Below are 27,433 nucleotides of genomic sequence, written 5' to 3' on the forward strand. Positions count from 1 at the left end.
TCTCTTTCAATGGAGTTTTTAACAAATTGGGTTGGTTAGCTAGATCTCTGTTAAAAGAGTTGATGTGAGTATCTCTAGTATCCCCAGCCCCAGTCAGAAGCTGTGAAACCTCAAGTCCTATGGAGGGGAGAAGGACTGGAATGTATCCCAGCTCCCTTGACCCCAGAGCAGGTTCTTCCACTGCCCCTTCTCTCAGACACCATGATCTCATCAGGCTAATTCCCTGTTGTCATGGTTAGGGAGAGCTTACAGCTGCCATCTAAAACGTGCTCTTTGGGGAAGCCCACCTAACAGGAGGACATTGATTTGGAGATGCTCCTCCTGAACAATGGAGGGGGAAGTCTTTCTCTGGGATCAGATTAAAATAAATCAAGTATTTATTGAGTGCCTATCCTGTGCAAGGCACTGTGCTAGGCCTGGTGCCTAGAAACCATGAGAAAGAATTTATAGAGCTTAGGAGGAAAGAGGTCCCCAAACTGATTTGGGGGTGCATTTGCAAGCCCCCAACCTGGGACTTCCAACTCCACCTCCAGTGACTTTTAAAGCCGCTTAGTGCCTTTGAATACCTTTTCTGAGACTCTGGATCCTCCTTTTCTGTGCCCTGCTCCCACAAGTCCCCAGGTTAAAGGGTAAAGCTGCTGGAACTTGGGGAGAGGGTAACATTGTGGAAGGCAAAGAATCATCCCCTTGTGGAGTTCTTTTTTTTTTTTAATTTAATAAAATTTCAATTTGAAATCGTGTCCTGGTGAGAAAAAGGGAAGAGAAGGGCGAAGGGTGGGCCACAGCTTTTCCTTAGCAAAGCCAGGGACTCTATGTGCGATATTCAGTTATGCTCGTTTGCATTTTATGCTCGAGGTAACACACTCTGTCGGCCACGCACTCCAAGCGGGGTTGTTTTTAACGGTCCAGTACTGTCCGCAGAGTGGGGAAGGTAGAGGTGTTATCTTCCAGGGCCCTATTCTAGTAGTATTCTCACACTACACCTCCGACTTTGGCCAGAGCAGTGACCCGGTCTGGGCACCCCAGTCGCAAAGCGGACTAGCGCGCGGCCCCAGCCTCGCCAAGCTGCGGCTCCCGGCGGGCGGACCCCGCCTGGCACGTAACCCGCCCCCTGCCCCGAGCCTGCAATCAGTCGTGCCCGCCACGGAGTTAGCGGAGGAACAAAAGCCACTCTGTGGCGGCCATCCCCAAGCCACAATAGGGCTTTGTGCGGCCCCCGCCCCCCAGAGCGTCCCCACTGGGCGCTCCTCGAGGCCTGGGCCTGTCTCCCGCCTGCACCCTCCGACGGACTGACCACCCTGCCCGGTCCCGAGCGGCGAAGGAGCCGGTGGGAGGGAGTCGGCGGTCCTAGGCGGGGAGCAGGGCGGGCTCGGGTTACGAGCCCCCTCCCCACCCTGCCGCCTCTCCTGCCCCCGCCCAGGTGCGAAATCTCCTGCCCTCGGGCGGGGCGCGCAGCTTCAAAGTCGCTTTGAAGAAATCCGAGTTCCGAGGATTTCTTTAGTGGGCTGGGGGCTGTGGCGGAAGAGAGGTCTGGGAGAGGAGGCTGGAGATGAGTGGCGGGGGGGGGGCGCCTCGGAGCTGGTCTGAGAGAGAGGTCCGGAGCGGACCCAAGCTCCCACCCCCACCCGGGGGAAGGAAGGCTCCTCGGGACCCCCCAGGGTCTGGCCCTCTCGCCTCCCGGTCTCCGCCTGTCCGGTGCCAGCTCCTGCCCGCCGCAGCCTCGCGGTCCTCCCCTCCCCGGCCCCTCGGCTCCTTTCATCTTCCCTAGACTCCGCTTGGGGTTTTGCTGGTTTCTGGAAGATAAAAACCGCTTCAAATAGCGGCGGCGCACTGCCAGGACAAACAGGGCCGGGCGGGCCATGTGCGCCTGGTTACCGGCCCGGCTCCGGGCGCCCTGCTTTGGCGAGCCAAGCTCCAGGCGACCCAGGCTCCGGCGATGCCTCCCAAAGTGGGGCCCCCCATTTAGAAGTCTCGGGCAGCGGCTTCCGCGCTGCCTCGGTTTCCCGCCCAGGTCGTTGGGAGGGGAGGTGGAGACCGCCCGCTAAGCCCTTAGAGACCTGGGACGGCGGATCACAGACGCTGTGTCGCCGGGCCGTCGCGCCCCCTGGTGAAGTTAGTAAGGGAAGACATTAGTCCTGAACTTTGGCCTCCCCAGAACCCACAAATTGTGAAAAACGTCCAACAAATGTTAAAGAAGCATTATGGGGGAGGGCACGGTACTTGGGTCAGGCCAGGGCAGTGTCAGGGGACAGAATATCATTGCTCCTTTCCCCCACTTCACATTACAGGATAAGAGGTAAGCACCTGGGCTGGGTTTGTGGTTCAGTGGTAGAGCACTTGCCTAGCACGCGTGAGGCCCTGGGTTCAGTTCACAGCACCACATATAAGTAAATAAAATAAATGTTCATTGACACCTAAAAAAATATTTTTTAAAAAAGGTAGACACCTAACTGATAATTATGACATAACCTGTTGGTGAAAATCCAGTCTTTATCAAAGGGTGGTGGAAATTGCAGGCAGGAGTAATTTCTTGGGTGTTTTGGGGGATGAATGGCGTTATGATCCAGATTCAAACAAAAATTTTGCCTGCAGGTCCTCAGCGCTCTCCAGTAATCTGTCAGCATCGTTGACTCCCTCTTCCTTCAAACCTGCTTGGTTTCAGGGAGAGATTTTCTAACCAGGTTCTCCAAGGGTATATATCCCCAGTTTGTTGCTGATGTGCTTTGTTTGTTTATTTCATGGGTTGAACCCTGGGACACTTGACTACCAGCCACATCCCCAGCCCTTTTTTTTTTTTTTAAGAGAGAGAGAGAATTTTTTTAATATTTATTTTTGAGTTTTTGGCAGACACTACATCTTTGTTTGTATGTGGTGCTGAGGATGGAACCCGGGCCGCATACATGCCAGGTGAGCTCGATACCACTTGAGCCACATCCCCAGTACCCCCAGCCTAATTTTTATGTTTTATCTAGAGACAGGGTCTCACTGAGTTGCTTAGGGCCTTGCTAAATTGCTGTGGTTGGCTTTGAACTGGGGATCCTTCTACCTCTGCTTCCTGAGCTGCAGGGATTACAGGCCTCTGTGGGATTACACCTACCCAGTTGCACTTTAAAATTTATGTGACTTCCCAGGCAACAGTGAACCAACCTAGGTGTGTCTGGTAGTACATTCCTATTATCCAAACTACTTGGAGGCTCGGGCAGGAGGATCCCAAATTCAAGGCCAACCTGGACAATTTAGAAAGACTCTATCAAAATAAAAAACAGGGCTCTGTGGTAGTTCCCAGTATCCTCTCCAATTTTTTTTTCTTAATTTTAAAACAGGGTTCTTCCTAAATTGCCCACAATAGTCCCAATTTTTTTATTTTTTATTTTTATTTATTATTATTATTTTTGTGTGTGTGTATGTGTGGTGCTGAGGATTGAACCCAGGGCCATGTGCATGATAGGCAAGCACTTTACCAACCGAGCTATATCCCGAACCCAATAGCCTCAAATTTGTTATCCTCCTACTTTGGCCTCCCAATCTCTAGGATTACAGCATCTCAGAATAAAATTTTAAGAGGGGCTGAGGATGTAGTTCACTGGTTGAGTGCCTGTGGGTTCATTAACCTGGCTACTGGAAAGGTTTAGAGCCTGGTCACTTAAAATGAGTTCTGTACAGTGTCACTTGGGGGTTCTGTGAACTATAGCCTCTGAATCCCACCCTAGAATCCACTGTTTTAAAGGATCCCCAGGTGATTCCTATGTCCCTTAACATTTGAGAAGTACCAGCCATGTACTATTCTTAGTGGTACATGTCTGTAATCTTTTTACCAGGAAACTGAAGCAGGATTGAAAATTCAAGGCCAGCCTGTGCAATTTAGCAAGACCCTAACTAAAAAAAAAAAAAAAAAAAAATTAAATGGGCTGAGGATATAGGTCAGTGGTACAGTGCCGCTGGGTTTAATCCAGTACCAGAAAAACAAAAACAAAATAAAACAAAACAAAAAAAGCAAAGCAAAACAAAACAAAAATTTGAGAAGTACTAGAGTATAGGTGGGTCACCTGCCTTGTCACAGATGAGGTGCCTTTTCAGTAAATTTCTGGAACCCTTTTTGTTTTTTCTGGGGGTGGGGTACTAGGGATCGGCATTTGACCACTGAGCCACATCCCCAGCCCTATTTTGTATTTTATTTAGAGACAAGGTCTCACCCAGTTGCTTAGCATCTCGCCATTGCTGAGGCTGGCTTTGAACTCATCTTCCTCCTGTCTCAGCTTTCAGAGCTGCTGGGATCACAGGTATGCACCACCATGCCTGGCTTGGAATGCTTTGTTTTTTGACCTGGAAATAACTCTCTTGGAGATAATTTTTCAGGTAGAAAGGAGAGAAGACACAGAATCCAAGAATTCAAGATTTAGAATGTCTCCTAGATTCTTTAATGAGACTGTCAGCTTTTGAGTGTGGGGACTATGCTTCAAAACAATTTGAATTTCTTTTCTTTTTCCCCCTAATATTGGGGATTAAACCCAGGAGTATTCTACCAGTGAACTACATCTGTGGCACTTTAATTTTATTTTTAAGAAATATTATTGTGGGGGCTGGGGTTGTGACTCAGAGGCAGAGCGCTCGCCTAGCGAATGCGAGGCCTTGGGTTCGATCCTCAGCACCACATAAAAAAATAAATAAATAAAACAAAGGTGTTGTGTCCAACTACAACTAAAAAATAAATATTAAAAAAATATTATTATGGATTTTGCTACATCCCCAGCCCTTTTACTTTACTATTTTGAGACAGGATCTCACTAAAAGATTGCCCAAGCTGGCCTCAAACTTGAAATCCTCCTGCCTCAGCCTCCTGAATAGCTGGCATTATAGGCATATGCCACTGTATCACTGAATTTCTTATTAGGGGTTGGGGGTGTAGCTAAGTGATAGGGTTTGCACTTAGCCAGTATTAGGCTCTGGTTTTCATTCCCACTACTGGTAGTGGTTTTTTTTTTTTTTTTTTTTTTTTTGTGCTGGGGATTGAATCCAGGTCCTTGTGCATGCAAGGCAAGTACTCTATCAACTGAGCTATAGCACCCCAGCCACTGATGGCAGAGTTATATTTAATAACCTGACATCTGCCTAACACTTTACAACTTTAAATAGCTTTATTTCCATTGTGAGATAATTAGGAACGTGGAAACTGAGGCTCAAAAAATTCAATGACTTTTCCAGTCTCTGGGCAGTAAGATGAAGAGCTCCCATTCTGCTTTAGAGTCCAGTTCTATTTCCAGCTTTTGGAATTAGAGTAAGGTTAATCTCATTTTACTTTTTTTCAGTGTGGGGGTTGGAACCCTGGGTCTGGCACATGCTAGGCAAGCCCTGTACTACTTATGTATACCCATATCCCTTGATTTCATCATATTTTTCATCTTTTTTTTTTTTTTGTACTGGGGATTGAACCTAGGGGTGCTCTACCAATGAGCTACATCCTCAGCCTTTTTGTTTTCTGTTTTGAGACAAGGTCTCCCTAAGTTGCAGAGGTTGCCCTTGAATTTGCTCTCCTGCCTCTGTCTCCGAAGTTACAGTGATTACAGGCCTACACCACCACAACCAAGGGGTTCACTTTGTTTGTTTGTTTTTGGTACTGGGGGTTGAACCCAGGGGTGCTTAGCCACTGAGTCACATCCCCAGGTCTATTTATTTATTTTTATTTTGAGACAGGGTTTCACTAAATTGCTTAGGGCCTCACTAAATTGCTGAGGCTGGTTTTGAACTTGCAATCCTCCTGCCTCAACCTCCCGAGTCGCTGGGATTACAGGCGTGCACCACTGTGCCCAGCTTCTCTTTCATTCTTAAATCCTAGTACCTGATTTGGGTAAATCTACGTTAAATCTCTCTGTACCTCACTTTCCTCGAGATGTATAAAAGCGCACCTCTTGAGGTTGTAAGAATTGTAAAAGTGCTTCCGGTAATGTGCTCAGGAAATTTTAGTTTTCTAGGTGTCCCCACCACTCTTTCCAGGAGTTCTGGTGAACACAGCACTGTGCCTGTCTCCAGAGGTCTTCCCTCTGACTTTTCTTCTTTCTGGAGGCTTTTCCTGATCTCTCTAGCCAGTTGCCTCCGACATGGTCTGTATTTGTGTTTGGGCGATCCACAGGCCTGGGAGGGTTTAATTAGGTACTTCCATGTACATGGCTTATTTTGGGCTTTCTCAGCGCTGAGTGGGTGGGAGATTTCTGGGGAATTCAGAGTTGGAAAAAAAAAATAGTAGTCTCATAGGAAACAAAAAAAATAAAATCAAATCCCTGGGCTCTTAAAGGTTGGCCCTACGAACATTTGCGCGCTGCTACCCGTCCGGCCGCCAGGAGGCGCGCGAGAAAGCTCCGGAAGTCTGGCCCAAGACCGCCAACGGGGCCTTCTCGTTACTCTTCCCTTCACTTCCGTTGAACATCGCGTCGTCGTTTGTCCTGTGCGACTACCCGTCCGCATACGAATCTAACCCGGGAACTGAGTCGGAGAGGCGTGGTCTGTGCAGTTACTTGCCTGGATCTAGCCGACTTCTGACGTCCTCCTAACAAGATGTGCTCCCTGAGCTTGTTTCCCCCCCCGCCGCCTAGGGGTCAAGTCACCCAGTATGAGCACAATAACGAGCTGGTAACGGGCAATGATTACGAGAGCCCGCCTCCTGACTTCCGGGGCCAGGTAGTCTAGGCGTGGAGGGACCAGAGGCGTGGGGGCGGAGCAGGGAGAAATGGGGACCCGAGGGCCTGAGGCGTCGGTGGGGTCAGGAAACAGCCGGGGTGCACGGGAGAGTTGTAGGGTGGCAGTATATTTTAGAGCTGAATTTGGCTTGTAAGAGATGCCAAGGAGCTGTGGTTGGCGTTAGAAGGATGCGGAAAATGAGGATGGATCTGGGACGTGTGAGGATGCCGGAGAACTATTAAAAAAATAGGGGACAGTGTCTAGGAGAACTGGGAAAGCTTACTCCGGAACTTTTTTCCAGGGGAGTTCCTTGGAAGGAAAAGCAAGGGAAACTGATGTTTATCGAGTGTTTGTTAAGAGGAGGTTGAGTCAGGTGTTTTCTAAAGTGAACCCTGCGAAAAAGTATTCTAGTTTTACAGATAAGAGAGCCAAGATTTGTTTCTCTCTCACAAGTATTTATTTTGTGCAAATAGGAAAACAGGCCTCTGGAGCTTGTTTTTCTTAGCTCAGCTATGGGTTGGAGATGACAGGGAGTTCTGCAAAGATCTGGGGAAGAGTCTGACTCACTGTCAAACCCCTCACTTCTGGGCTATAGTGGATCGATCTTCCTATTCTACAACCGAACAAGGATCTGCTAAAGACCCCTGGGAGGCTGGACCAAAGCACAAGAACTGCTTTCATCCATCACCGGGAACAAGTGTGGAAGCGGTGTATCAACATTTGGTGAGGCATGGCAAAGGTTTCCTGGACCATGGGCTACAGATCCTGGAGAATCTGAGGTCACCACTCCTCTGCCTTGAGCTCCTCTTCAAAAGGCTGTTTTTTTTTTTTTTTTTTTTTTTAAATTTATACATGGACACAATATCTTTATTTTGTTTATTTATTTACTTTTTTTTATGTGGTGCTGAGGATCGAACCAGGTGCCTCACATGTTCGAAGCAAGTGCTCTGCCACTGAGCCACAATCCCAGCCCCAAAAGACTGTTTTATTCAGGCTCTCTCTCCATGAAAGCGGTCTATAATATAAAATCTATTTTTTTTTTTTTTTTTGGTGCTGGGGATTGAACCCAGGGGTGCTTTATCATTGAGCTACATCCCCAGCCCCCCCTTTTAAAAAATATTTTTAGTTGTAGATGAACACTTTATTGTATTTATTTATTTTTATGTGGTGCTTAGGATTGAATCTAGTGCCTCACATATGCTAGGCAAGTGCTCCTACCATTGAGCTACAGCCCAGTTTCCCAGCCCTTTTTTATTTTTAATTTTGAGACAGTGTCTTGGTAAGTTGCTGAGGCTGACCTCACACTTGTGATCCTCTGCTTCAGCTTCTGGAGTCATTGGGACTACAGGCATGTGTCACTGTGCCTGGCTTGTATATCAAATCATGTCAAATTTCTGGTTCTTACTGTGGAACACAAGGTTGTACAACAGTGGTTCCATTTCATCTCTGTTGACTTGTTTTGCTTTCTGGTTTGTGAACCTGCTCTTTTCTTCCAACTCATGCCATTGTCACTTTTGAGCTTTTATCTGAATCTTAGCAAGGTTAGTGTCAGGTTGTATTGATTAATCTCATACATACTTCATTCATATTTAGGAGTGGAGCCACACTACCTGGGTTCAGTTTCTGACTGTGCTATTTTTTAACTGTGTGACTTGGGCAAGTTTCTTACTTACTCTGTCCTTCATTTTCCTAATTTATGGGCTGGAACTTGTCTTACAAGGTTGTAGTGGTGATTAAATGAGTTAACGCATGTAAATTACTTATAGAACAAGGCCTAGCACACATTAATCCCTTCAGTCATCATCATTATTACCATTGTCATCTATAGGAAGAAATTCCTAGAAATTAAGTTGCTGGGTTCCAGGGTATATTCATTCATTTATTTTGTGAGCTGTTCCCGATTAGTCCTTTATTAAAATTGTATACATATATGGTTCTATGAACAGCACATGAGCTCCCTACCTGTGTGTTACTAAATTGTGATGTTTGATATTGCAGTACAGTTTAATTTGCATGTGTAAGTGAAGTTGAACATCAATTCACTGTTTGAGCCATTTGCTCCCCGGCTCTTTTTTGGCTCCTACCTCTGGTTGTTGCTTCTCATTCTTTTTTTAAAAATTTTTTTGTAGTTGTAGATGGGCAGAATATCTTTATTTTATTTGTTTATTTTTATGTGGTGCTGAGGATGGAACCCGGGTCCCACCCGTGCCAGGGGAGCACTCTACCGTTGAGCCACAATCCCAGCCCCTTATTTGTTTATTTTTATGTGGTGCTGAGGATGGAACCCAGTACCTCGCACATGCTAGGCAAGCACTCTGCCACTGAGCTACAGCCCCAGTCCTCTCATTCTTTTTGTTGGCTTCCCTTCCTGATGTCCCTTAAATGTTGATGTTCCTGGGGCTGGACTTCCAGTTGATGAAGTAGAGCTGGGTGTACACTTGTTTGTCACATATTCCCGTTTAGATACTCCACAGATGTTGCATGTTAAGCCTGTTTAAATTCAGTATCTCCATTTCCCTCTTCAATCAGGCTTCTTCGGGGGCTGGGGATGTGGCTCAAGCGGTAGCACGCTTGCCTGGCATGCGTGCGGCCCGGGTTCGATCCTCAGCACCACATACAAAGATGTTGTGTCCACTGAAAACTAAAAAATAAATATTAAAAAAAAAATCAGGCTTCTTCCTTGGGGTTTTTCATTTCAAGGAATGGCTGTATTATTCAGGAGCAGAAGGTTTTAAGATAGGCTCTGAGGCAAATAGACAGTTTTTTTATTTTTATTTATTTATTTATCTATTTATTTATTTATTTATTTATTTATTTTAAGGTGCTGGGAATTGAACCCAGGGCCTTGTGCATGTGAGGCAAACACTCTACCAACTGAGCTACATCCCCAGCCCCTTCCTTATTCTTTTATTCCCCATTTATGTCACCTTGATTCCTGCCCGTGTCCTGCGCAGGCGGTGGAAATGGGGTTCCCCTTGGTGGAATGGACTGGCTGAGAAATAAAAGCTAAGAAAAATAGAACCAATGAAAAAACCACAGGTCGCAGAAAGTTGTTTCAAAAGTTGGGGCAGGTCAGGCAAGCTGATCAGACGGATTGAGCTTCTATACTCTGGCAAAATGGAGCCTGCGTCTGCTTTATTTATATTGGGAAATATCAAAGCCCTTCCATAGAATGTTCTTCACCAAAAAAGGTTAAAGTTGGGCTGTCCAGTTCCCCATCTCTGGAGCTACTATGAGGGATTTTCCTAATAGAGAAGAGATAAAGGTCACGTGCATTGGGCAATCTTTTGCCCTGGGAGAGCCACAGACAAAGAGTTTGCGATGCCAAACCTAAATCTCCCTGGCCACCATACTGATAGAAGACCCTCATGTAATTCACTGATGGCTTCCTGCACTTGATCAGATGTCTTCCCCATCACTTATAGTGGTGTTGAACCCAGGGGCTCTCTCCCACTGAACTTCATCCCCAGCCCTTTTTATTTTTTTTTAAATTTAGTATATACAATCTCATATACATGTGATGAACCTTTATTTTTATGTGATGCTGAGAATTGAACCAGTGTCTCACACGTGCTAGGCAAGTACTTTACCACTGAGCCACAATCCCAGCCCCCAGCCTGTTTTATTTTGAGAGAAGTTCTCCTAAGTTGTTGAAGCTGGCCTTGAACTGTGATCTTCTTGCTTCAGTCTCTAAAGTGGTTGGGATTACAAGCATGTGCTATTGTCTCTGCTACCTTGCTCACATTAGACTCTTCATACTCAGATTGCTTGTCTAAAATTTCTGTGTTTACAATGTCTATTTTGTAGGCTTTTTAAAAATATATTTTAGTTGTAGATGAACACAATACCTTTGCTTTATTTATTTTTATGTGGTCCCAAGGATCGAATCCAGTATCCCATACATTCCAGGCAAGTACTCTACTATGAGCTACAACCCCAGCCCATCCATGTAAGTATATATATATATATATATATATATATATATATATATATATATATTTATTTATTTATTTATTTTAGTTGTAGTTGGACACAATACCTTTATTTTATTTATTTTTTTTCACGTGGTGCTAAGGATTGAACTCAGCGCTTTGCACATGCTTGGCGAGCGCTCTTCCACTGAGCTACAACCCCAGCCCTGTGTAGGGTTTTGGTAATGGCCAAAGGAGATCACTCAAGGTACCTAACCCAGAACCTAGCACATTATGAACATATTAACTGTTGTAGTTGCTGCTTGGTATTGCCCTTACTATATCTAATTATTTCTCAAATTTTGTGTATTCTACTCCCTAAATCTGTCAGATCTATCTCCTTTTCTGCATCCCTACTGGTTCAGGCCACTTCAATTTGTTTTGGAGAAGTCCTGAAGTAACTTCATAACTGATTCCTTTTTCTCCATTTTGGTTCCTTCTAATGTCTTTCCACACTGATCCTTCTGAAATGCTAATGCTTTATTCTCTTGCTTCAAACCCTTCCAGGGTTTCCCTTTTACTGTCTTAGCGCAAGTTCAGACTTCTTGACTGGCTCAGAAAGCCCCAAGGACCTCTGAGCCTTAGTTGCCTCATCTGTAAATGGGCAAAATACTATTTAGAAGATTTGTGTGATAGGTACATTTACCTGGATAAAACATAAAGTGCCTGGTACCTAGTTGGCACTCATTAAGCATGAGTGCCCTTACTTTTTTTTTTTTTTTTTTGTGGTTCTGGGGATTGAACCCAGGGTCTTGTGCATGCAAGGCAAGCACTCTACCAACTGAGCTATATCTCCACCCTTGCCCTTACTTTTTTTTAAAAATATTTTTTTAGTTATACATTTACACAATATCTTTATTTTGTTTATTTATTTTTATGAGGTGCTGAGGATCGAACCCAGGGTCTCTCACGTGCGAGGCAAGAGCTTTACCACTGAGCCACAACCCCAGCCCCTGCCCTTACTTTTTTTTTTTTAATTCTTTTTTTTTTTTTTAAGAGAGAGGAGGGAAAGAGAGAGAGAGAGAAAATTTTTTAATATTTATTTTTTTAGTTATCGGCGGACACAACATCTTTGTTGGTATGTGGTGCTGAGGATCGAACCCGGGCCACACGCATGCCAGGCGAGCGCGCTACCACTTGAGCCACATCCCCAGCCCCTGCCCTTACTTTTAATACATGTTTAGTGAAAGAATGAAATGCATATAGGGGGACTTGGGATCAGAATAATCTGAGTCATGGTTTTCTTTCCTTATCAGGCGTGATGTGGGCCTTTTTGGAGTGCTGAATGAAATTGCAAACTCAGAGGAAGAGGGTAAGTGTTTGTCCCTCCAGCTTCCTCTAGTTTTCTGGTTGGTATCTCCTATCAGCCTATCTCCTCATATTCTTCTTGAATTCACCGCAATACCCATTTGCCTGGCCTTTTTCCTGTTAGCCCCATTTTTTCCTGTCATCTTTCTCCCCTTCTACTACCCTTATAACCCAGAATAGGTGTAAAGAGGGAGGTGTCCAGAGTCCTTACTGGGCAGAGGGACTTGGGAAGTGCTTGTTCTTGCTTGTTCTTACCTGAGAGAGTACTGCTTAGTAAGTGCCCTAATTTTGAATGATGTATCAGAGTTGTTTCCTTAACCCCACAGTTTTTGAATGGGTGAAGACGGCATCCAGCTGGGCCCTGGCACTCTGTCGTTGGGCCTCCTCCCTCCATGGGTCCCTGTTCCCTCACCTGTCTGTAAGTTTGACTTCCTTCTGGCCCTCCCTGGGCACTATTCCCTCATCACCCCTTTCCTATTCACACACACACACACACACACACACACACACACACACACACATACTTTTTTTTTTTTTTTTGATGGACTTTCAATTTATTTATTTATGTGTGGTGCTCAGAATTGAACCCAGTGCCTCATACGTGCTAGGCAAGTGCTCTACCACTGAGGTACAACCCAGCCCTCTGCTTTGTTCTTATAGCTCAGGAGTGAAGATCTGATTGCTGAATTTGCCCAAGTCACAAATTGGTGAGTACACAAGCTCTGGGGCCTTGTTGGAGGAGTTGTGAACCTTGGAATTTCTTTTGGGGATAGGGAAGTCAAGATGGAGACTTCTTCCATTCCTTTCCTGACTGTTCACCACATTTTCATTCTTCCTACTCACAAAAGGAGTAAAAGAACAAGTAAATAACAAACATCTTTTCACATGGAAGGGAATGTTGGGTTGGGGTGTGGGAAGAACAAATGTCAACCGAACTCACTTCTGCCTAGGTCCAGCTGCTGCTTGAGGGTCTTTGCATGGCATCCTCACACCAACAAGTTTGCGGTGGCCCTGCAGGATGACACCATTCGTGTGTATAATGCCAACAGGTATGTGTAGGTGTATGAGGCCAGCTCTGACTTGTCATTCTCCCTTCCTTCCAGCCTTGATCCCAGAGGAAGTGTGTAGTTCTTGAGCCTGGTCCACAGGGTTCCTTCAGAACTGGGTTCAGGGATGTTTCATAACTAGATGTGCCTTTTTTTTTTTTTTTTGGTGCTAGGGATTGAACCCAGGGCCTTGTGCACGTGAGGCAAGCACTCTACCAACTGAGCTATGTCCCTAGCCCGATGTGCCCTTTTTCTAGATCTAGCTTTTATCTTACCCACAATATCCCTGATTCTCCTGGGCCCTGGATGGATTAGCTTTCTTCTCTGTGATTCTCCCTCCTTAACTACACTCAGGTCTCCTGAGTGTTAATGCCCTTGCTTTGATTCAGTTCCCTACTTTTTCATTCCAGCACTATAATTCCTTCCCTGAAGCATCGGCTACAGCGAAATGTGGCAGCTCTGGCCTGGAAGCCTCTCAGTGCCTCTGTCTTGGCTGTGGCCTGCCAGAGCTGTATTCTCATATGGACTCTAGACCCCACTTCCTTGTCTACCCGGTGAGTCCTGGCAGCCTGCTTTAGCAACCTGTCTTAATTTGGCCATCCCATGGGTGGTGAGAGTTTTGGAAGAAGTTCTTTGTCCTCACAGTACTTCTCTGGGGTATGATAAAAGAAGCATTTAAGGTCAAGGTGGTGTGCTAGACAGTTCCATCCCTTTCTCTAGATTCTGTAATCTAGAGAAAGGGATGGAACTAGGGGCTTCTGGAATTATGAGGACAATATATATATGGGTCATGGAACAGAAAGACCATCTCTTCTAAGGTACTGTGCAGATACACATTTAAAGGAAAGTAGAAGAGAATGAGTACCCATGAGTATAGAAACCATCACAATGTAGAACTAGAATCCTCATGAGAACTAACTAAAAATAAAACCAAAAACTATTTTAAAAATTATGATTGAAGAAAAAAACTTTTTGGCTAGGTTAATTAATAACAAGAGAAAAATCTAAGTGCACTATTTTCAGGACTGGTGTGTGCCTGTAGTCTCGGCTATTCAAGAGGCTGATAGGAGTCCAGAAGTTTGAAACTAGCTTGGACAACATAGCAAGACAAGACCTTGTCTAAAAAAAAGAACGAGCCGGGCACTATGGTGCACACACATGTAATCCCAGAATTTGGGAGTCTGAGGCAGAAGGATTGAAGTTCAAAGTCAGCCTTAGCAATTTAGTGAGGCCCTGTCTCAAAACAGAAAGGGGCTGGGAATCTAGTTCAGTGATAAAGCACCCCTGGGTTCAATTCTCAGTACCAAATAAACAAATAAATAGACAAAAAGGGAGAAAGAACAGATATGGAAGAAAAAAGTTTATGAAAATATTTTGTACCTATTAAGACCAACAAATTGGGGGCTGGGGTTGTGGCTCAGCAGTAGAGCACTTGCCTAGCATGTGCGAGGCCCTGGGTTTGATCCTCGGCACCACATAAAAATAAATAAAATAAAGGTATGTGTCCAACTACAACTAAAAAAAAAAAAACATCAACAAATTGGAAGAGTATAAATGTTTGATTTCTAGTAAAATGTTACGAAAGTGGATTGTAGAAGAAAAGGATAAACTGTGCCACTAAAAAAGATGCTATACTGAGATGGTTTTATGGAAGTCATATGAAATTGTCCCAAGAATAGATAATCTCTGTTATTTGGGCTATTCCACATCAAAGAAAATTTTGGAAAACTTGATTGCGTGTGTATGTGAGAGAGAGACTGCAGTACTTTACCATTGAGCTACACACTTGTCCCTTTAAAAATCTTTTTTATTTTGAGGCAACATCAAGTTGCTAAGAGTCTGGCTAAATTGCTGAGGCTGGCCTGGAACTTGGGATCCTCCTGCCTCAGCCTCTAGAGTCACTGGGATAATGGACATGTACCAAAGGTGTACCACCAGTGTACCACTGGTCTCAGTTTCATTGATGACAAATAAAACTAAGAAACTTGTGTGTATGTATGACTGTCACAACAAATCCCATTAGTGTGTATAGCTATAATGCACCAGTACAAAAATGTGTGAATAAAAAAAACCCAGGAAACTGATATATGTACATTGTTATTAACCAAAGTCCAGACATTATTTGGAATTTTTTAATGCCCTCTTTCTAAGAAAGTTGCAGGATCCATCCTAATATTTTTTTAAAATTTTATTTATCTTATTCATTTTAGTTATTGATGGACTTTTATTTTTTATTTATATGTGGTGCTGAGAGTCGAACCCAGTGTCTTACATATTCAAGGCAAGTGCTCTACCACTGAGCCACAACCTAGCCCCGCCCTAACTAATTTTTCTGAAACTCATATAATCCTATCACCTACCTGACAATAGATTGGATTTTTCCCCCTTCAATGCTGGGGATTTGAACGCAGGGCCTTGTACACGTTAGGCAAGTGTTCTACCACTGAGCTATATCTTAACCCCCTACCTGACAATAGGTAATAAAGAGAGGGGTTTTTTTTTGGGGGAGGGGGTGGCGCGTACTGGGAATTAAACCCAGGGATGCTTTACCACTGAGCTATATCCCCAGTTCTTTTTATTTTTAAAAATTTTGTCTTTTTTAAAATTTTTTTTTTATAGTTGTAGATGGACAGCATGCCTTTATTTTGTTTTATTTTTATGTGGTGTTGATGATTGAACCCAGTGTCTTACACATGTGAGGCAAGTGCTCTGCTGCTGAGCTACATCCCCAGCCCTAAAATTTTATTATTTGTTTATTTATTTTTTACAGTGATGGGAATTGAGTCCAGTGCCTTGCACATTATTAGCAAGTGTTATACTATTGAGCTACATCCACAGTTCTTATTTTTTGAGACTGGCTTCAAACTTGAGACCCTCCTGCCTCAACTTCCCTCCATAGTTATTGGGATTACATGTGTTCCCCTGTGCCTGGCAAATTTAGTATACTTCCAGTCGGAATTGGCAAATGATAATTAGAGTTCTTAAAGAATAAATGTGAATCAATTACTTTCAAAAGTTAGAATAGTGAAGGATGACTTGCCTTACCAGGTATTAAAGAAAGTTATTGAGTTATTGGCACAACAATAGAAAAACAGGGCCTGGGAGTTAGCTAAGTGGTAGAACACTTGCCTAGCATGCATGGAACCCTGGATTCAGTCCCCAGTGCTACCAGAAATAAAAAAGAAAAATAGATTGATGTAACAGAATAACATTCAGGAACAGATTTTAGGATATATGGAAATTTAATGTATGATAAAGTTGGTTTTTCATTGCAAAAAATGATGGGGCTGGGGCTGTAGCTCAGTGGTAGAGTCCTTGCCTCACATGTGTGAGGCACTGGGTTTGATCCTCAGCACCATATAAAAATAAAGACATAAAAAGATACTGTGTCCATTAAAAAAAAAAAAAAGCCATTAAAAAAAAATGACCTGGACCTGTAATCCAGTAATCCCAGCAACTTGGTAGGCTGAGGCAGGAGGAGTTGCCCAGGCTGGGCTACTTACTATCTCAAAGGAATATTTTTTAAAAAGGGTTCGGTGTGACTCAGTGGTAGATTGCCCCTGGTTTCAGTCCCCAGTACCAGTTGATCAATCAGTTAATTAAAATACAAATATGAAGTTTAACCCTGTCTCAAATGATTACATGGCATGTATATGTAATCACTGCATTCAGAAGACTGAGGCAGGAGGATTTTGAGTTCAGGTATAATCTTGGCAATTTTTTCCCCCAGTAATAATGGGTATTGAACTCAGGGCCTCATGTTTGCTAGGTAAAGGTGTGCTACCGCTGAGCTACATCCCAGCCCTAACCTGAACAACTTAGCAAGACTCAGTCTCAAGAAAGAAAAGAAGCCGAGTGCAGTAGCGCATGTCTGTAATCCCAGTGGTTCAGGAGGTTGAGGCAGGAGGATTATAAGTTCAAAGCCAGCCTCAGCAAAAGTGAGGTGCTAAGCAACCTAAGTTCTCTAAATAAAATATTGATAATTATTTTTTTAAAGTTGTAAGCTTTTTATTCCTGAATTATAGTTAAAACTCTGCTCTACACAAATGACAATACAAGAGATGTGGATAAAGAAAAAAATTGTGATACTGGGGATGGAATCTAGGATGCTCTTATCACTGAGTTACTCCTTCCTTTTTTATTTTTTATTCTGAGCAGAGTCTCACTAAGTTTCTGAGGCTGGCCTTGAATCCTCCTGTCTTGGAATCCTCCTGTCTCAGTCTCGAGAGTAGCTGGAGTTATAGGCTTGCACAACTGCAGTAGGCTGAATATAGAAAATATTTTATATAATATTTTATACAATGAAATGTCCATTTGTAGAAGCACATCTAAACAAATTATATTTGATGTATAAAGCAGAGCCCTAAAAAGAATGAGAATAGAGCTCTATAAACTGATTAGAAAAGATAGCTCTGAAATGTTTTTTCTTTGTACTGGGAATTGAACTTAAGTGCTTTTTTCACTGTGCTAAGTCCCTAGGCTCCCCCTCTCCCCTTTTTAAATTAATTTCAAGACAGGGTTTTGCTAAGTTGCTGAGGCTGGCCTTGAACTTGTGATCCTCCTGCCTCTGCCTCCTGAGTCCCTGGGATTACAGCCATGTGTGCCTCTGTGCCCAGCTGCTGTGCTTTCTTTTATTTCTTTGGTACTAGGGATTGAACCTACAGGGGCTTTACTACTGAACCACAACCCCTGCCCTTTTTATTTTTTATTTTGAGATATGTTCTTGCTAACTGGCTTAGGGCCAGACTAAATTGCTGAGGCTGGCCTGTAACTTGTGATCCCCCTGTAGCCACCTCCCAAACTACTGGGATCATAGGTATGCACCACCACATCAGCTGTGACATATTTTAAAGTTGAAAATGGTTGTACATCAGTGGCCTATGACCTCATTGGGATTAAAGGTGATTGTAGTTTGGTGGAAAGGGGAAAGTGTGGTATTGTGGTATTAATTAGGTAGTAGCCTGTCCGTGTCAGGCCAATTACATGGCTCTGAAAATAGAGATGAATGACAGGGCTGAAAATCAGGCATGGTGATGCATGCCTGTAATCCGAGCAACTAGGGAGGCTAAGGCAAGAGAATTGCAAGTTTGAAGCCAGCCTCAGCAACTTAGTGAGACCCCGTCTCATGAAAAATAAAAAGAGTTGGGTATGTGATTGGTAGAGAGCCCTTGAGTTTAATTCCTAGTACCAAAAAAAAAAAAAAAAGAAAGAAAGAAAAGGGACAGCAGGTGCCATCACTTATTTCCCAGCAAAAATCATTGTGTGGCACAGAGATAGGAGACATCCTAACAAAGATAGGTAGAAAAGCAGTTTTGGAACTTTGGGGACTGGGAGGTAACTCTGAGAAGTGTTAGGAACCTTGAGATTATGTCATCAATGATCCTAACACTGGGCTGGATGGCCTGTGGGGACAGGGCTGTCTTTTAGGGGGAGCATGACACTCAGTGTCCTTCTGTCTGCCTTTACTGGTCAGAAGTTGTCTCCTGGGGTGAGGAGTGAAAGCTTACTTCTTTTCACTCTGGCCTTGACATTACACATCACCCATTAATGGCAATGATTTCCTTCCTTTGCCTTTTTTTTCCCCTTTAATTTCCATGATTGTTACCCCTTTTCCCCATCCTAGATTTGAGCTGGGAGGTACTATTGAGATTGGGAGGTGTTAGGAGAAGCAAAGAAATGAAATCACAATGCTTTCTTCTATCTACTGATCCCATACCTTCTATTGTGTCAGACCTTCTTCTGGCTGTGCCCAGGTATTGTCTCATCCTGGACACACACCTGTCACCAGCTTGGCCTGGGCCCCCAGTGGGGGGCGGCTGCTCTCAGCCTCACCTGTGGATGCTGGGATCCTGGTGAGTTGGTCCTATCCTCTCCCTAACCCCTGCTTTTTTTTTTTTTTTTTTTGCCATGCTGAGGATGGAACCCATGGTCTTACATATGCTAGAAAAATGCTATACCACTGAGCCACATCCCCAATCTTGTACCCCTCATGCCATCTCAGCTTCTACTCTGACTTGAGGCAAGAAGTTTTTTTTCCTGATGTTGGAAAATATCATGTGGGAGGGAGTGGGATCCTTGTCCAATCTTTAGCTTATCATGGAAGCAGTTTTACCATTGGCACCCTCACAGATTTAAGTGTCTGCTTTCATTGTAAACATAAATCCATGTCCTCATGTTTAACAGTCTCTTTTGTGTACATTAAAGAGGGTAGCCCACTGTAAGCTGATGGGGTGCTTGAGTTTCCTTTGTCTCACTCTCTGCTTCCTCACCTAGGTATGGGACATCTCAACAGAGATCTGTGTCCCGCTTCCATGGTTTCGAGGAGGCGGAGTTACTAACTTGTTGTGGTCCCCAGATGGCAGCAAAGTCCTGGCCACCACTCCTTCAGCTGTCTTTCGGTATAAGGGAAGGGTAAGGGTAAGGACCTAGAGAAAGGCACTTGGTTTGGTACCTGGAACCTGACCCTGGGACTGCCAGAGGGAGGGGGTCCAGTGTAGGAGCCTGGAGGCCCTAAGCTATAATTTATCTCTCTGGCTCAGAGTCTGGGAGGCCCAGATGTGGACTTGCGAGAGATGGCCCACTCTGTCAGGGCGCTGTCAGGTAAGGAGACTGATTCACAGAAGCTGGGGAGGTGGTATGTCCAGTAGACTCTAAATTCCCCAAGCCTAGCTCCCTACCTCCTATACTAGTTCCTTTCTGCATCACCCTATAGACTTCCCTTCCCCTGCCTTTTGCCTCCTGACCCCAGACTGGCTGCTGGAGCCCAGATGGAAAACGACTGCTGTTCACTGTATTGGGGGAACCACTGATTTACTCCTTGTTATTCCCAGAACATTGTGGTGAGTTAGGGCAATACTTCAGAATGTAGAATGTCTGGGACAATCGGAGGGAGGCAGCAACCTGTAGGATGGTAACCTGATAGGTAAAGGGAAGTACAGAAGCTTAGGAGACTTCAGAAATATTGATGAGCTGACTGGGGATCAATGGGAAGGGTGTTTTCTGTACTTCTCAGAACCTTTCCCATTATCTACAGGTGAGGGGAAAGGGCGCGTTGGAGGTGCAAAGTCAGCAACGATTGTGGCAGATCTGTCTGAAACAACAATACAGACGCCAGATGGTGAGGAGAGGTGAGCTGAGTGTGGGAGGAAAGGAGGAAGTGTGAAAAAGAAAGGTGGCAAGGGCTACACTGAACACTTCTTGTCCTGGCCTATAGGCTCGGGGGAGAGGCCCACTCCATGGTCTGGGACCCCAGTGGGGAGCGTCTGGCTGTGCTTATGAAAGGTGAGACAGAGGGTAGGGCTTTGCTTAGGTCAGTTTTCCCTATTAATCAAGTGTGTCCACACCTCTAGTTTTCTGCCCCTGCTCTGGAACTCCACTGCTACTCGAGTTCCCTCTGTCAGTGGACCCATTTCTTTTTTTGTGGTCCTGGGAAACAAATACAGGGCTTCATGCATGCTAGGCAAGTGCCCTGCCACTGAACAACACCCCCAGCACTGGACCTATTTCTTCTAGGAAACCCACGGGTACAGGATGGGAAACCAGTCATCCTCCTTTTTCGCACTCGAAATAGCCCTGTGTTTGAGCTGCTTCCTTGGTAAGTGCTGGGCAAGCATTTAGGTCTGGGTTCCTGGCCACTCTCACACACTAAACCCACAAGCCACTACAGGCACAACCTCCTGTTGCCTCTCACCTATTCCTATGCTTCCCCTAGTGGCATTATCCAGGGTGAGCCAGGAGCCCAGGCCCAGCTCATCACTTTCCATCCTTCCTTCAATAAAGGGGCCCTGCTAAGTGTGGTGAGTAGGCCAGGCTGCTGGGATTTTGGGGACTGGGGTAGAGAAGCTAAGGGCCCTTGACTGCTGTGTGGCTCTACCATGAGGCTGCCTTGGGACCCAGGATTTAATTTTTTTTTTTCCCTTATTGTCCTGCAGTGCTGGTCCACAGGCCGGATCGCCCACATCCCTTTGTACTTTGTCAATGCCCAGTTTCCACGTTTTAGTCCAGTGCTTGGCCGGAGCCAAGAGCCCCCAGCTGGTGGAGGCTCTGTTCATGATCTGCCACTATTTACTGAGACATCCCCAAGCTCTGCCCCTTGGGACCCTCTCCCAGGGCCACCAACTCTTCAGCCCCACTCTCCTCATCCCCACCTCTAATTAAAGGTTTGTTTTCCATTCAGTTATTGGACTATCTTTTCTAGGGGAATTGCAGTGGGGCAGGGGGCAAGGATTTGGGAATAAGTTCCTGCTTTGTTGCTTTTTATCTGCTACTTTTGAATTTTTCAGTTATTTAACCCTAGGAACTAGATTCTTTTTTTTTTTTTTTTAAAGAGAGAGTGAGAGAGAGAGAGAGAGAGAGAATTTTTAATATTTATTTTTTAGTTCTCGGCGGACACAACATCTTTGTTGGTATGTGGTGCTGAGGATCGAACCCGGGTCGCACGCATGCCAGGAGAGCGCGCTGCCGCTTGAGCCACATCCCCAGCCCCGGAACTAGATTCTTTTAAAAAATGACTGGAAAATCAAAACTAAGAAGTTAGTGTTGAGGAAAACTTGTAGCATAAGGACTTGCACATATTAGATGTTTTGCTTTTGCCAGGTTTGAGCAAGTTCCCAGAATAATGTAGGGTAATAATGAATAAAGGACTGGATCCATAAGAGTAAGTTGTTTTATTGGACTGGGGGATCTGAGGAAGGCATAGGTGTTAAGTGCTGGGCCAGAGTGGCACGGGCCATGCTCAAGGCACCCTCTCGAGTGTGGTGCCCACCAATGAAACCACTGGCATGGACAAAGATACAGCCAGGAATCCCACTGACCTCGTCCAGGGCCTCATCCCGAAGACCCCGCCACGGCTCTGGCAGAGGAAGCCTACAAATGAAGAGAAAAAGGGAGTTTGTGGGAGCAAACAGACCTGAGAAACTGGGAAAGGGGAGAAGATCAGAGGCCAAGGTTGGCAGCATTCCCTAATAGGGCTAAAACAGGCCTGAAGGTGTGCAGGGTCATTCCCTGGTGCCTCACCGGTTTTGGAATGAGTGGGGCTCCTTGGGCACACACTGAACTCGCCACTGTCCAGCCTGGTCAGTGAAGATAACAAACATGATGGCCACAGGGGGGGACAGCCCAGATTCCAGGTGATAGAGATGTTCCTTCCAGGGGCATCCACCTTTTGCCAGTTCTACTATCTTCCCACTTGGGTCCACCTGAAAGAGATGTAACGCTAGAATAGCAGCCTGCCAGCCACCACTGATCCCCAATGCCTTCTCCTAGGCTTGTACCTGGAATCGTCGGGCCAGGGCTTCTTCCACCAAGGCCCGAGCTGGTAGCCAGCTATGTTGGTAGAAGTCAAGTCTCTGCAAAAACTCTTCTCGAACCAGATCCATTGCACGCCTGAACCCTGCCTGGGAATGGTAGGAATTGGAACCATGGTGCTGGCCCAAACTTTACTTTGCTAGAGTTTAAGAGAAGCAAATGTAGCTGGGTGTGGTGGTGCATGCCTGTAATCCCAGAGGTTTGGGAGGCTGGGGCAGGAGGATTGCAAGTTCAAAGCCAGCTTCAGCAAAAGTGAGGTACTAAGCAACTCAGTGAGACCCTGTCTCTACAAAATAGGAGTGGGATGTGGCTCAGTGATTTAGTGCCTGAGTTCAATCCCTGGTGCAAAAGAAAAAAAGAGGAGTAAATGTTCCAACTTCCTCTGAGGTTTTTACATCTCAGGGTCTCTTTCCCAGGGGCCCTCTTTACCTCCGTGTCTTGGTTAGGATGGTTCCAGGTGGGATTAAGTCGAGAAACTCGGGCACTCAGAGTAGTGGTCAGTGCATATCGAGGCTCCCCCTCCTCCCACTGGGAGATCCCATTGTCCACTGCGTCCACTTCCTCCACGAAGTTCTCATACATCTATGGCAGCAGCATGGGAAATGCTCTTGAGGATACCTACCATTTGTGCAAAGTCACATAGGTTTCAAAGTATGTCCATACATACTATTTCACTTAATCCTCACAATACCCTGTAAGGATCTTACCACTCACTGGATGAAGAAGGGGGGAACCGGGTTTGCCCAAAGATCAGAGAGCTAATAATGCTGGGACGGGGTTTCAAATTACCTGACCTCTAACCCAGGGCTTGCTCACTGTACCAAGCCCAAGCCATGGCCAGCATGTGTGGGGAGGGCACTGCTGGCTTTTGAATAAGAAGGATCTCAGTTCCTAAAGGGGACTATGGGAGTAGATTCCTATCACTGGTGGAGGGTAGAGCTCCAGGTGGGCTATAGAGTCTATTCAGTGGCAGTTAATGAGTTACAAGAAGGTCTGTAAGCACATAAATTGAGTAGGGAAGAATGAGAGGATGTGAGGTTTGGGTGCCAGGGAATCCCATTTCCTGAGCTTGAAGAAATGGTAAAACAATGTCTCAAGAGTTTGGGGGCAGAATCAATGTGATTTTCATACAAAATAGGCCTCCTTTATCATATATGTGGCATGTACAAAAAGTGTTGGACAAGTAACTCATCTAGACCCAGCACCACTTGGTTACGGACCCTAATTTGATGCTTGGATCCCCAACACAGGTTTTGCCTAGCACAGTGCATGACTGTAATCCAAGCAACTTGAGGAGGCAGTAGGATCATAAGTTTGAGGCCAGCCTCCACAACTTAGGCCTTAAGCAATGTAGCAAGACCTTATCTCAAAAAAATAAAAGGGGCTGGGAATGTATTTTAGTGGTAAAGCTACACCTCTGGGTTCAAATGCCATTACAATAAGAAAGAAACAAAAAACATTTAAATTAGTAAGCTGCTTAGTAACCTCTCAGCAATGGAAATTAAAATTGACCCTGGCAGTCTAAAAAGCTGCTATCTGCTGGGCATAGCACATGCCTGTAATCCCACAATTCAGAAGGCAGAGGGAGGAGGATTGCCAAGTTTAAAGCCAGCCTTAGCAATTTAGTGAAACCCTGTCTCCAAATAAAAATAAAAAAGGCTAGGGATATGATTCAGTCATTAAGCACCCCTGGGTTCAATCTCTGACACTAAAATAAAATATGTTTGATCTGATGAACCCAGGGCTGTGAGTCCTATTCCTTCCCCAAGAGCAGAAAGCTGCTTGTAGGGAACCTGGTGGAACTTGAAGATATTTTCAAAATTAGTCCCTTCCCAACTCCCGTGTTACAAGTGAATTAGAGTGGCGATGAGACATGTCCTCCTCAAACTTCAGGGCAGGGAGAACCTCTGAGCTTGATGTTTCCAAATATAAGCAGCTTCCTCTATGTACTCAAGTTCTGAGTAATTATTTTACCAGGACTGGGAAATGCTGCTTTGCGATAATAGGTATGGTGGCATACACCTTTAGTCCTAGTTACTCAGGAAGGTGGTTTGAGCCCAGGAATTCAAGGCTGGCCTGGGCAACATAGTGAGATCAGACTGAAAAACAAAATCACCATAGAATAAAAACACCAAAGCCCTTTCCACGTAGTATGTCATCCACTTCTCACAGACACCCCAGGATGCAGATGGAGAGAGATCATCCCTTTGTGAAATGAGACAGATGGGGATGGGGTGGGGTATGGGGTAGCGGTAAATAGTCCAGGAACCCTGAGGCCCAGCCCGGAGTGCTCCATGGTAACATGCCTAGAAAGCCTGGTAGAGATGCATATGTGGGACATTTCTGTCCTCAGATCCCCACCTTGTCATAAAGGGTTTCCACCATGCTGTCTTCTTCACTAGTGCCCAGCAACTGGGCCAGCAATTTGTGCCCGAAGTGAAGATAGATGAGTCCAGCACTGCTCAGCTTGGTCTTCCATGGCTTCCCAGGGCATAGGGAGCTCATGGTATCTGTGAAAGACCTGAGGAGCATAGGGAGGTAGGGCCGAGGTGAAGAAGCCAGCCCCAGTGAATACTGTGTGAGTGCTCACCTGTGCAGACATGGGAGGGTGGGGGCCACTGCAGGAGTTGGGAGGAGAAAGCCCAGCCAGGAGGGGCTTGGCTTTTCCTCAGAGATTAACATAGACCTTGGCTTAGAGTCTCCATTCATGCATTCACTGAACAATGACTAAAACTCAACATTTACCATATCTCGGGTTTTGTGTTTTATTAGACATTCAAGAAAAAATATCTGCTTTTCAAATTTATTTGCTGCAAGAAGACAAATACAAGCAACCAAACAAGTACAACTGTCCTTCAGAATCTGTGCAAGACTGGCTCCAGGACACCCTATGGATAACAAATTCCACTGATGCTCAAATATCTTATTTATTTATTTAAAATATATTTATTTTTTAGGTGTAGATGGACACAACACAATGCCTTTATTTTCATGTAGTGCTGAGGATCGAACCCGGGTCCCGCCCGTGCTAAGCGAGCGCTCTACCACTGAGCCACAATCCCAGCCCTTATTTATTTATTTTTAATATATATTTTTTTAATTATAGGTGAACACAATGTCTTTATTTTACTTTATGTGGTGCTGAGGATCGAACCCAGTGCGTCACGCATGCTAGGTGAGCTTTCTACCCCTGAGCCAAACCTCAGATCATCAGTACCTTATTTAAATAAACATTTTGTCCTGTGTACCTTAAATCACCTCTACGTTACCTATAATACCCAATACAATGTAAATGCTATGTTAATATGTTATACTGTATTGTTTAGGGAATAAAGAAAAAAATTCTGTACATGTTTGATACAGATGGTTTTATTTTATTTTTAATTTTTAATATTCTATTTTTTTAGTTCTCGGCAGACACAACATCTTTGTTGGTATGTGGTGCTGAGGATCGAACCCGGGCCGCACGCATGCCAGGCGAGCGCGCTACCGCTTGAGCCACATCCCCAGCCCGATACAGATGGTTTTAAAGTCTTTTAAAAATTTTAGAGGTAGAACACTACCTTAGCATGCTCAAGGTCCTAGGTTCCATCCTCAGCAACCCCCAAACATCTTTAAAATACCTCAGCAATAACTACTTTTATATTACAGTATCACTGATAGTGTTTTGTTTTTCTTCCTTTGTTTGTTTTCAAGATGGAAGATGCTTGAGCAGAGTTTTGGCTTTAATGAAGGAAAAATAGAAAGGTTGGTGGCAGAATTGTGATGTGAAGTCCCAAAAGAGAAAGTTACAGATTGGAATAGGACAGAGAAATAACCTCCCAATAGAAGGAAACAATATTTCTTCTACTGATAGAAGGAGTTGAGGATGTTTCCAGGTTGGAAACTGAGGAAATGCTCCCTGGAAGAGCCCACAGAGATGTGAACAGGGGTTTGAGGTGAGGGAAAAGGACCGGAATGGTACTGTGGATAATGGATTACCCTTGAACAAGAGGATTTCCCAGTGGAAGAGTATAAACGAAATAAACACTACGCATATTTGAACTGTAATTAACTGCCAAAATCAAGTAAGCCCAGTAGTCAGAGGTGGGGCACCAATGGCACAGGACACATTAATCCCAGATGGGGTATTGGCTGGGCTGATGACAGCAATGGTGAATAAAAGCCTAACTAAGCCAAACAAGTCGAGTTAGGAGGAGCTGGAGGGAGTTATTAGGAGCCAAGGGAGGTCCAAGGCCAGGGAGATGGGTACACGGCAGGCAGAGAACAGGAGGGATGGAAGGCTGTATAGTTCCAAAAAGCCTTGCAAGTTCGATTCCAGTCGAACTGTTCCCTAACATGGACTTGAGCAGTGAAAGGTTGAAATGGAGCACAGGGGAAAGTTAAGTAAGTTAGGACTGAGGGTGTAGCTCAGTAGTAAAGCGCTCACTTGCATGAGCAAGTCCAGGGTTCTACTCCCAGCACCGCCAAAAACAAACAAAAAAAAACAAAAAACAAGTGGTATCTGAGGACTCACCTCTGATGATGGTCATATCGATGTCTCTGAGGATCGTACTCTCCACCCACATCCACCACGATGTCACACGAAGCCAGTTTCTCGGGGTCCCGAGTCCGCACAATTTCTGCATCCTACAGGGGACAGAGCAGGCGAAGAGGCTATCAGGACGCGGTCGTGCGGGTAGAGGATTAATGAAGGGTTTCCAGGGAATCAGGCCTAGGGCAGTGCTCGGGCTGTTTGAGCCATCAGAGGGACCCCGTCGGGTCCGCAAGCAGTCCCCGGGTCAGTTTTCGCAGACCGTACCCGGTATTCTGGCAGCAGGCGAAGTAACGCGCATGCAAGCGCCTCGTCGCAGTGGAAGGTGCCGTTGTGTGTCCCGATTCGTGGTGGTACCATATCGCCGCGGGACCTTTTTGGGGGCGGGCCGGACTCTGGGCTTAGCATACAGCGCCGGGTTTGGAGGGTTGATCTCGGCAGCAAGAGCGTTAAGAAACAGTGCAAGAACCTGCGTCCCATGTGGCTCCCCTACTCCGGCGGGAGTCGGAAGGTCCGACCCGGAAGGGGAAGCGCACACGCAGCTCCACTTCCGCTTGCGTACTGTTCCTATGGCAACCGGCCTTTAGGCGGAGCAC

At 45.2% G+C, this 27,433-nt stretch overlaps 2 protein-coding genes and 1 non-coding gene across 4 annotated transcripts; 1 reads left to right on the plus strand and 2 right to left on the minus strand.

Annotated features, from left to right (window-relative positions):
- The first annotated feature begins 6,448 nt into the window (after positions 1-6,448).
- On the plus strand, positions 6,449-25,088 carry Aaas (aladin WD repeat nucleoporin). Of its 2 annotated transcripts, none has more exons than XM_026398731.1 (17): positions 6,449-6,672; positions 7,268-7,395; positions 11,900-11,955; positions 12,278-12,369; positions 12,612-12,658; positions 12,902-13,000; positions 13,408-13,551; positions 18,729-18,849; positions 19,271-19,395; positions 19,537-19,597; positions 19,746-19,836; positions 20,031-20,124; positions 20,211-20,278; positions 20,510-20,591; positions 20,709-20,793; positions 20,929-21,156; positions 25,076-25,088. In XM_026398731.1, the coding sequence occupies exons 1-16, from the start codon at positions 6,550-6,552 to the stop codon at positions 21,148-21,150; spliced, it is 1,638 nt and encodes a 545-aa protein (XP_026254516.1). In that variant the 5' UTR covers positions 6,449-6,549; the 3' UTR covers positions 21,151-21,156; positions 25,076-25,088. The 2 variants fall into 2 exon arrangements, with proteins under 2 accessions (XP_026254516.1, XP_026254514.1); XM_026398729.2 differs by lacking the exon at positions 25,076-25,088 and adding an exon at positions 21,376-21,458.
- Trnav-cac (transfer RNA valine (anticodon CAC)) lies at positions 9,489-9,562 on the minus strand. Its single transcript has one exon. It is a non-coding gene; the product is annotated as a tRNA-Val (tRNA).
- On the minus strand, positions 21,346-27,421 carry Myg1 (MYG1 exonuclease). The gene is made up of 7 exons (XM_026398732.2): positions 27,105-27,421; positions 26,820-26,932; positions 24,665-24,824; positions 22,733-22,885; positions 22,270-22,392; positions 22,013-22,194; positions 21,346-21,862 (listed from the first exon to the last, which is right to left on the minus strand). The coding sequence occupies exons 1-7, from the start codon at positions 27,315-27,317 to the stop codon at positions 21,664-21,666; spliced, it is 1,143 nt and encodes a 380-aa protein (XP_026254517.1). The 5' UTR covers positions 27,318-27,421; the 3' UTR covers positions 21,346-21,663.
- Positions 27,422-27,433: the final 12 nt, after the last annotated feature.

This window comes from Urocitellus parryii, chromosome 5 (genome assembly GCF_045843805.1).
Source record: "Urocitellus parryii isolate mUroPar1 chromosome 5, mUroPar1.hap1, whole genome shotgun sequence".
In the NCBI taxonomy this organism is placed as follows: Eukaryota; Metazoa; Chordata; class Mammalia; order Rodentia; family Sciuridae; genus Urocitellus; species Urocitellus parryii.

What these genes read in the sequence shown, in the direction of transcription:
- Myg1 (XM_026398732.2), bottom strand. Translation starts at nt 27,317, where the DNA reads ATGGGACGCAGGTTCTTGCACTGTTTCTTAACGCTCTTGCTGCCGAGA. An exon ending in TGGAAACCCTTTATGACAAG is followed by an intron (nt 22,886 to 24,664) that starts GTGGGGATCTGA and finishes CTGCTGCCATAG; the next exon opens with ATGTATGAGAACTTCGTGGA. An exon ending in ATCCTAACCAAGACACGGAG is followed by an intron (nt 22,393 to 22,732) that starts GTAAAGAGGGCC and finishes TACCATTCCCAG; the next exon opens with GCAGGGTTCAGGCGTGCAAT.
- Aaas (XM_026398731.1), top strand. Translation starts at nt 6,550, where the DNA reads ATGTGCTCCCTGAGCTTGTTTCCCCCCCCGCCGCCTAGGGGTCAAGTC. An exon ending in TTTGCCCAAGTCACAAATTG is followed by an intron (nt 12,659 to 12,901) that starts GTGAGTACACAA and finishes ACTTCTGCCTAG; the next exon opens with GTCCAGCTGCTGCTTGAGGG. An exon ending in GTGTTTGAGCTGCTTCCTTG is followed by an intron (nt 20,592 to 20,708) that starts GTAAGTGCTGGG and finishes TGCTTCCCCTAG; the next exon opens with TGGCATTATCCAGGGTGAGC.